General features: G+C 40.8%; 1 protein-coding gene across 1 annotated transcript; it reads left to right on the forward strand.

Annotated features, from left to right (window-relative positions):
• The first annotated feature begins 2,311 nt into the window (after positions 1-2,311).
• On the forward strand, positions 2,312-10,094 carry LOC120721932 (general transcription factor II-I repeat domain-containing protein 2-like). Its single transcript, XM_040012585.1, has 2 exons — positions 2,312-6,083; positions 7,216-10,094. Exons 1-2 carry the CDS (start codon positions 4,601-4,603, stop codon positions 7,548-7,550), a joined length of 1,818 nt encoding a protein of 605 aa, XP_039868519.1. The 5' UTR covers positions 2,312-4,600; the 3' UTR covers positions 7,551-10,094.
• The last annotated feature ends 320 nt before the right edge of the window (positions 10,095-10,414 follow it).

The following is a 10,414-nucleotide window of genomic DNA, read 5'->3' on the forward strand; positions in this document are numbered from 1 at the left end:
TCCAAAAAAAATAATAACGACGGCCCGCTAGCATGCTCTACCAAAAATAGTGCTTTGTTGTATATCTGACAGACGAAAGCCAAACCAGTTCCACACCACTGAAGTTGCAGCATTTTTACAAACCAATTCTGGTTCGTCCGTTTCATTCAACGATCCGCTTTCGCTCTTTTCATTCTGTGTCGCCGCCATGTGCGTATGTAAACAAAGGCACTGCGCATGCGCGCTTTACCCATATTCTATCGCGATATTTCATTTTCTTGTCGTTGCCCAACATTACACCGGTATTACCGTGAACGGTATGATATAGCCCAGCCCTAATTTCCCATTACAAGATAACGGATTCTCAGTGCATTCAGTAGTGGGGTATTGTAGTGTTTATCTCGTTATTGTTCTGAGATATATGCTGCAAGCAAACTAGAGCAACATTATCGTAGACAGGTATGAGTGTCATTTATTCAAACAATATTCTTAAGTTCTCTCTATTACATAAAATACATTTTATATACCGTATTTACCGCACTATAAGGCTCACCAGATTATAAGGTGCACTGTTGAAGACTGGCTGTGTTTTCATACATAAGGCGCATCATATTATAAGGCGCATTAAGACAAACAAAGGATAACTCGACCTTTATTAAGCTCATTCACAGTAACTCTTAACACTGTTAAGCTGTAACACATTAAATATTGAAAAATACACTTTTTCCAGTACGGTACATTCAACTTCCACAATTCCCTCAAACTCTTCACCTTCAGTGTCTGAGTTAAACAGCTGGGCAATTTCGGCATCAAGCATGCCCGGATCCCTCTCATCATTATCTGAATCAGTCTCGTTGCTGTTACTTAGCTGTTCAGTGATTATTCCAGCCTTCGTGAAAGCTCGGACGACACTTGAGACTGATACCTTAGCCCAAGCATCCACGATCCATTGGCAGATAGTGGCGTAACTCGCTCGGCGTTGCCTCCCTGTCTTGGTGAATGTGTGTTCGCCTTCTGTCATCCAATGCTCCCACGCAGCTCGTAATTGGTAACTTTGAACGACCTGTTGATACCAATATCTAGTGGTTGGAGTTCTTTGGTTAATCCACCCAGAATGACGGCAAGCTCCGAATTAGTTTGCTTCACTTGGGTTTTGACAGCCTCGGTGAGATGGGCGCGCATGGAGTCGTAGCTCAAAAGAGACGGAGATTTGTGGAAAAAGCCATCCGGTCTCTTGACATAAACTTCCCTCAGCCACTCGCTCATTTTCTCTTCATCCATCCAGCCCTTTGAGTTAGCCTTGACGATGACGCTGGCCAGAAACTTTTCTTTTGGCAAAGTCTTCCTCTTGAAAATGACCATGGGTGGTAGTTTCTGGCCATTAGCTTGGCAGCCCAGAACTACAGTGAAGGATGACTTCTCGTTCCCTGCGGTGCGTATAGATACCGTACTGGTCCCTGTTTTCTCGACAGTACGGTTCACGGGGATGTCAAAGGTGAGGGGGACCTCGTCCATGTTAGTGATGTGTTCTGGCCGGATCTTCTTTTCAGTGATTTTATTCTGGCAGCAGGTGCAGAAAATGGCCAGCTTTTCTTTGTAATCGTTTGGCAGTTGCTGTGAGACAGTAGTTCTTGTGCGGATTGAGAGATTATGCCTTTTCATAAAATGGAAGCACCAAGAATGTCCCCCTCGAAAGTCGTTGATCTGCATGTCACGTGCTACCGCTGTTGCCTTGAGTCGAATAGAGATTGTAGAGACACTTCTACCTGCTGTTCTCTGTTCAATAACCCACTGTTCAATTTTGTCCTCTAACTGCGGCCATCGCGCCTTGTTCCCTCGGAAACTCCTTTTGGTCTTCTTTACTTGTTTTAGGTCATCTTTTTGCTTCCTCCACTTGTGCACCATGGACTCATTAATGCCGAATTGTCTGGCAGCTGCTCTATTTCCATTCTCTTCTGCATAACTAATTGCTCGAAGTTTAAAATCAGCTTCGTAAGCGTGTCTCTTCGCGGGTGCCATTTTGGAATCGTTATACACACACAACACGGTAATGTTGTGTTGAAGCACAGTACGTATTACTCCGCGAGGCTCCTGGCAACGGTAACCGTAATGCTCCAAAAAGTGGCACTAAAAATCTTTTTTTGACAGATTTTTGAGCATAGTGTGCCACATAAAACCGGTTCGAGGTCAGTAAGCACAAACCAAAATTCATACATAAGGCGCACCAGATTATAAGGCGCACTGTCGATTTTTGTGAAGATTTAAGGATTTTACGTGCGCCTTATAGTGCGGTAAATACGGTAGTTATGGGTGACTAACAGCCCATTTAATTTAGGGGTCATTCTTTTATTCCAGTCCCTGCTAAGTTTCTATTAGTATATTTTTTATGAGAACATTAAGCTATGTCATGTAAAAAAGCCTTGGAATAAAGATGTCCACATCATGCGTTAGATGTTAAACATGCACTCTGTTTGGCTGGTTTCCTTATCCACAGCCTTCACTTGCTCTGCAGATGAAATCTACCATCTGGAGCCATGTTTTTCTCCTTCCAGACAGAATCCCACTGAATACAAATAGGGGACAGCAAAAGGTCAGGAAAAGTCAGAACTCTTATTGAAAGTGTTGTGGTGTACAGATGATGCCATTTGATGTCACATTTTTGCAGCGTGACATTCCCGTGTTCCCACAGCTCTATCCACAGGAGATTTGCCTCGTAGACACTGCAAAGAAATTGGGAATTTGTGATTTTTTTTCTGGGGCATTTTAGATGGTTTCCATCTAGGAGAAAACATCAGTCTGCCAAGTCTCAGTGAAGGCACAAAAGTAATTAACTTGGAAAACTTATTGCAATGATAACTTACTTGTTAGTGGTTTTGCTATAAGCATTAGAATCAACAAAGCACCTTCTCCCCTTTTTCTTTTAAACTAAAATGTAACTTGATTATCATTGCATGTGCACAGAAATAAGACTACAATCCACCTTCTCTTAATGTGATATACAGTTAGAAAAGAAACAGGGACAAAGCAACCAAGGATATTTGGCCTGGAAGGCTTTAATGAATCATCCGCAGGAAGGTTTTGACCTGAGATCACATTAATAACAACAGAGTTTATTTACACAAAACCTTTCAAAGCAGACTTACCAAGAGCTTAGCATGTGAAAATAAATCTAAATCAGCTGGCATTAACAGTAAAAGCTCAGCAAGGGAATGGGAATGAAAGGAGAAAGTAGCTGTTGCACTGATTGATCTAATTTTGTGAAAATGTTCAGTTTGGTAAACTGACATTTGGGATTTTTATTTTTTATGAAACTAAATGAGCCCACTGCAAAAGAAGAATCGCACAGCTGACACTTTCCTGTGACAAAGCAGATCAATAGAAGCGTTGTAGTGTTGCCAGTGAATTTAAGTATTTCAGCATTTACATCCATGCATCCATTTATCTATTCAGCTGTTATTTTACTTCATCATCAATTTTTAGTGCGAGTTAAGCACGAAACTCCATTTTTCATTACATTAAAAGCGTCTTATTCAGACTGCTGGTGAAGGAAGATGGGGGTAAGAAGGAATAAAAAAGGACAGACGGGAAATAAGAGGGACACATGGGGGGTTACATTAAAAACAGAGATAGACATGTTAACATGTTTTAGAAGAAGTGAAAGGGAACACACAGAGGAAGAAGGATAAAGCAGAAAGGAAAGACATAGGGGAGATAAATTAAAAGAAGAGAGGAGAGAGGACACAAATTAATGAAGGGAAGAATAAGGACCACATCTAAAGACCAACATAAAGAGGAAAACACAGATGACAAAAAAGCATTTATGAAAAGCAGACAGCAGGATGGAAAATGGATGAAAGACAATGATGGGAAAATTGAGAAAATCATTTTATAAAGGAATAAAAAAGGAAAATGCAATAAACTCCTACAAATGTCACTTCCTTTCTCTGTTATAAATCCATTGAGTCAAACGCTGTGGACTTAAGTCTGACTGAGAGCAAGGGGTGAAGTCACCGTTTTTAAATCTGGGTTCTCAAATAGTGCGTTCCTTCAGACCACCGCTGCAAGGAAAAGTGTGCGAGTGGATGTCAGAGGCTGAGTGATGGAAAATGACTCATATGGTGCCAGAATTTAACAGGTTTTTCCTTTCCGATCACACCTTGAAAACTGAAACGAGCTTCTGCCTGAAAGTTAATCTTCTTGCAGCGATTTCTTGGTATTCAGTTACTACACTATGACACATTGTTTCTGCCTCCATATATGCGCTGGAAAGCACAAGATAAAAAGGCCACTGTTTCATTTTTTTAACATGTAGCTTTCTCAGATTTAACTCTGCTGGATTTCCACAGTTTCGGAGTGTGTTTAAGGCATAGGTGTCAAACTCTGGCCCGCGGGCCAAATTTGGCCCGCAGCCTAATTACATTTGGCCCGCGAGGCCATACCAAATTACTATTAGAGCTGGCCCGCCAGTCTTATACAGCGCATGTACTGCTAATACTACAACTCCCAGAATGCTCTGTTGGCATTTTGGCGCATCAGTCAGGACAGGACCCATTAACGCCCTCTCCTCTGTTGACTGTAGTCATAGCAACCGCGCGAATACTGCCGCGCTACCTCTCCCAAAATGGCGAAAAGAAAGAACGAAAACAGGAGCTTTCTGGACAGGTGGGAGACAGAATATCTGTTTACCTATGTAAAAGACAGACCTGTTTGTCTTGTATGTGGAGCTCATGTGGCTTTAACCAAGGAGTACAACATTAGACGACACTATGAAACGAAACACCAAGAGAAGTACAAGGACCTGGACATGACTCAAAGGCGCCGGAAAGCAGAAGAGATGAAAAGAAGTTTTGTTTCACAACAGACTATGTTCAAAAAAGCCATATCACAAAGTGAGGCTGCTGTAAAGGCTAGTTTTGTTGTGGCAGCAGAGATCGCAAAATCAGCCCGGCCCTTCAGTGAGGGAGAGTTTGTGAAAAGTTGTATGATGAAAGTTTGCGACGTTGTGTGCCCAGAGAAAAAGCAAGCATTTTCAAATGTTAGCCTGAGCAGAAACACAGTAGCTGATCGCACACGTGAACTTGCCAACAATCTAAATAACCAGCTGATGGAGAAGGGAAACAGTTTCGTTGCATTCTCCCTCGCTGTGGATGAGAGCAGCGATGCCTCTGATACTGCCCAGCTTTCAGTCTTCATCCGTGGTGTGGACTCAACTCTCTGTGTTACGGAAGAACTTTTAGGATTAAAATCAATGCATGGAACAACCACAGGGAAGGAAATATTTGAAGAGGTTTCCAAATGTCTAACTGAAATGAAGTTGCCATGGGAAAAACTTGTGGGGTTAACGACAGATGGTGCACCAGCGATGTGTGGTCAAAGGAGCGGACTGGTGGGCAGGGTACGGGAGAAGATGCGAGCGGAGAACTGTGCAGGTGAGCTGACTGTTTATCACTGCATCATACATCAAGAATCACTTTGTGGCAAAGCCCTAAAGATGGAACATGTTATGACCGCAGTAACACGAGTAGTTAACTTTATAAGAGCCAAAGGTCTGAATCACCGCCAATTCAAATCTTTTCTTGAGGAGTGTGGTTCGGAATGCGGAAACGTGCTGTATCACACGGAGGTGAGGTGGTTAAGCCGAGGGAAAGTACTGAACAGATGTTTCGAGCTACGCGAGGAAATATTTCAGTTTCTGGAAAGCAAAGGGCAAGACACAGCTGAGCTCAGGGAGCAAGAGTTTCTGTGTGAGCTGGCCTTTATGTGTGATATCACGAGCCATCTCGATGCGCTGAACCTGCAGCTTCAGGGACGGGGGCGTATCATCACAGATATGTACGCTGCAGTGAGGGCTTTTAAAACGAAATTGTGCCTGTGGCAGAATCAGATGCTACAAGGAAACCTGGGCCATTTTCCCTGCTGCCAAACGATGAACATGCAAATCTCTACTGCTGTGTTCCCATGCGTACAGTTTGCTGAAAAACTCTGTGTACTCAGTACTGAGTTTACCCGGCGGTTTGCCGACTTTGACGCCCAGAAATGTCGATTTGAACTGCTCAGTAATCCTTTTGCAGTTGACGTGGCAAAAGCTCCAACAAACCTCCAAGGCAAGGCAAGGCAAGGCAAGTTTATTTGTATAGCACAATTCAACAACAAGGTGGTTCAAAGTGCTTTACAGAGACATTAGAAACAAAAACAAATAAAAAGCATGATTTAAAATTGATTAAAACAAGCAAACAAATTAACTAACTAAATAACAAACAAACAAACAAACAAACAAACAAACAAACAAACAAAAACAGTATGTAAAAAAAAAAATCAAAACAGATAAAATCAGAACAATAGATAAAATCAGTAGTTAAAATGTAAGTTTTGAAGTTTAAGCTTAAAAGTGTGGATTTGGTGCTTTATTCAAATGCAGCTGAGAACAGGTGAGTCTTCAACCTGGATTTAAATAAACTGAGTGTTTCAGCTGATCTGAGGCTTTCTGGGAGTTTGTTCCAGATATAAGGAGCATAAAAGCTGAATGCAGCTTCTCCGTGTCTGGTTCTGACTCTGGGAACTGATAAAAGACCGGATCCAGATGACCTGAGGGATCTGGAAGGTTCATACTGGGTCAGGAGGTCACTGATGTATTTTGGTCCTAAACCATTCAAAGCTTTATAGACCAGCATCAGAACTTTAAAGTCTATCCTCTGACAGACAGGCAGCCAGTGTAAAGAGCTCAGAGCTGGACTGATGTGGTCCACTTTTTTGGTCTTAGTGAGGACTCGAGCAGCAGAGTTCTGAATGAGCTGTAGTTGTCTGACTGATTTTTTAGGTAGACCTGTAAAGATGCTGTTACAGTAATCAAGCCTACTAAAGATGAATGCATGGACTAGTTTTTCCAGGTCCTGTTGAGACATCAGATCTTTTATCCTCAAAATATTTTTGAGGTGATAGTAAGCTGATTTTGTTATTGTCTTAATGTGTTTTTCTAAGTTTAGGTCTGCATCCATCACTACACCCAAATTTCTCGCCTGGTCTGTGGTTTTTAGGTGTATAGATTGAAGTTCTCTGGTGACCTGTAATCGTTTTTCTTTGGCGCCAAAGACTATTACCTCAGTTTTGTTTTTGTTTAGCTGGAGAAAATTTTGGCACAACCAGTCATTAATTTCCTCAATGCATTTACCAAGAGCCTGTACAGGGCCTTGGTCTCCTGGTGACATTGTGATATATATTTGTGTGTCATCTGCATAGCTAAAATGGAGCTGATTGAACTCCAGTGTAGTGACATGCTGAAATCAAAGTATGATGCTGTGGGCGCTTCACAATTTCCACATTTCATCCCTGACACAATGCCTGGGCTCCGCACCCACGCTGCTCAGATGCTCTCCATGTTCGGCAGCACTTACCTATGTGAGCAACTATTCTCCTCAATGAAGATGGCCAAAACATCTCACAGGAGACGTCTGACCGATGAACACCTTCACTCGATCCTGAGGATTTCCTCAGCTCAGAGCCTGAGCCCAGACATTGAGGAACTAGCATCCAAGAAGAGATGCCAGGTATCTGGCTTGGACGCATCAGAGTAGATCAGTGTGTAGCAAACTGAGCTATAATTACCATTTTCTTTGTGCAATTTGTCTTGCTACTCCCAGACATGGGCTTGAATGGTTTCACATTTAATGATATTTTTATTAGTTAAGTGGTTTATTATTGTTATTTTATTTTTACATTTATTATTAGCCTGGGGAAAAAGTTTACTGCTAAAATTTAAATCAGAAGGCTGCAAATACAATTTTTATTTAAGAAATGCATTCCAGTGATATGTTATTTAATTGGAATTTCAATTTTGCATGTGTGCAATATTAAGTTATATATGTTTATATAAGTTATATATCGTTCAGTATTAAGTGTTGCTTATTCCATATTCAGTTTTTCAGCAAAACTTATTTGAGTCTGTAAGAAAAGGTTCCTTGTTATATCTGGAGGAAGATTTTTTTCAATAAATATTAATGTTAGCCCGCGACTTTGTTCCAGTTTTGAATTTTGGCCCACTGTATATTTGAGTTTGACACCCCTGGTTTAAGGGAATCTTTGAGTTGAGGTCAGGACTCTGTGCAGGTCAGTCAAGTTCTTCCTTGGACCTTGCTTTGTACACTGGTGTGCAGCCATGTTTGAACAGGAAGAGGCCATCCTTAACCTAACTGTTCCCTAAAAGTTGGTAACATTACATTTTTAACCCCCCAAAAATTAAATGTTGAAAGTCATACTGGCGTCCAGGTTGGGTCATGTTTGGACGGCCAAATTATGGATCAAGTTCGGATGTCAGCACAGAAGCCCTCTCTTGTGTACTGTTCATTGTTTTGGATAGGTAACCCCAGGTATTTAAATTTCACTACCTCTACTCCTTTAATTTCCACTTTTGCATCTTACTCCCTCTCATTAGTGTCATAAATGTTGGACAATATTACTTCAAATGGATCCTTTAAAAATAATGGTTTGTACTCCAACCTAAGCTCTTGTTGGAGCCCCAAAGAAACATGTGGTGTCTCAGATGAACAACAGTGTTTTCTGCCTCTACTGACACATTACTCCTATCATTTCTCTGTGAAATTCTTTTTTAATGGAGCTGCAACAGCAGCCATTAATCATTAAAGCACAAGAATAGACAGAAATGACTCTTACAGCAGCTGGATGTATAGTGTAATGAGATAAGGAGAGCATGTTGGAATATAACAAGTCCCATTGGGCTGAAGTCCATGTTGCCACAACTATCCAGTTCATTAGGGCTCTGTTAGTATCTTTTAGATGGCCTAAAGTGAATCAAAAGGCAGGAAATACTCAACGGAAATATGAGACAAATGAGGACAAAGAAAGCAGAGGAGGAAATTGACTGTTTATTAACAGTAAGTGTTTCTCCTCGCAGTCTTTCATATTTCCCAGAAACGCGTCACACATAAGGTGGCTGGCGTTACATGTGTTTTCACACCTATGGCTCATAAACCCAAGAAACAATCCATCACAAAGAGTGACAGAAAGGAATTTTTACTGGGCCAGTGTTCGGAAATAAATGTAGACCGGGAGCTTTTTATTTCACAACTGGAACGCCATATGTTCATGTCTCTTTTCTAAGCCTCAACACTAATTCAGACCTTCACCAAAGTGTGGGGCCCGCACAAAACAAACATTTTTCTTGTAAAACAAAGGGAGGCCTAGCAAAAAAAAGTTTGGGAACCGCTGCACTAATGTAACTGAAAATTTGTCCATTTAGTACTTTATGCCAGTAATTTTATCTCAGGACACTGAAGGTCAAGAAAGCAGCCAGTTGTGCTTGCATATAATACTCATTTATATTGAACTGATGTACTTGAAAGGGTTTGTTAAACTAGTAAACTTAATAGAATTTTATTTTGGTTCTGAGAGTTCAAATGCACAACAACATAAGAATTCAGCAGCAAATAGAAAAATGGTCCAAAAGCACAGGAAACGTGATTTGAGCTCAGTATGTTTTGGGGGAGACAATACCGTAATATGATGGAACAGCCGTGGAAGTGACAGAAAGCAAAACATGAAGGATTGCACTGAGACACACTTAAAAGAAGCAGATTTGTCTGTGCTATAAAGGAGAAAAAGATTGAAGTTGAGGTGTTTTAATCATGTGATTCATATAATACTATAATTATATGTTTGCTATTAGCAGTCATTGTGTTTTTTGAGGGGGGGTTTTTCGCTTGAGCTTTTGCACCACTATTTCTGTTGTCTTTCATTCAACTTTGATTGAATTTTGTGCACTTTTGCATTATTTAACTTCTCGGGGCCACTGTAGCATAGACTTGAATTGTTCAGAATGTGCACCTTGAGAAAAGTAATTGAAATGACTACCAATTGGAATAAAAGTTACCAGAGGTTACATAACTGGAAGCTTGAAGTTCCACTAGCAACAAACCTTCGCCTACAAATACAACATGCAAATCTTGTTATTTATGGACAGGGCTTAAGAGTGGAAACAAACACACCAACTGCGTAATGTTGGAAAAAAATTAATTTGAATTGATGTGAATGGGACGTTGTCCAAATTCAGATCATGTGTGGTTTTGCTTTATATAGGCGGTCTCAAAGCTTTTTCATTACACACCATAATTATGGACTTTTTTTTTTTTTTTTTGCCTGTCCCATTTGGTTCTTTAGCCGTCACAATTGTTGTCTGAAGACCAACAAGGATACCCAATGGATTTACTTTGCCAAATGGATCATCACGGCCTTGCCGTATTGGTCCATTTGATCGACCTTTGTTGTTATTATTTATTTTATTTTATTTTCAGTTGTTACAGACGGGACAGACATGACTGAGGGATAGGAAAGGGAGAAAGAAAGATGAAGGAAAAGAAAAACAGAAGGGAAGAGGGACAGTGAGAAAGGGCACTTAAAAAGAGAAAGAGAAAAAAAATCTCCT

The sequence above is a fragment of the Simochromis diagramma genome, unplaced genomic scaffold (genome assembly GCF_900408965.1).
Source record: "Simochromis diagramma unplaced genomic scaffold, fSimDia1.1 OVJJ01000612.1, whole genome shotgun sequence".
Taxonomy (NCBI): domain Eukaryota; kingdom Metazoa; phylum Chordata; class Actinopteri; order Cichliformes; family Cichlidae; genus Simochromis; species Simochromis diagramma.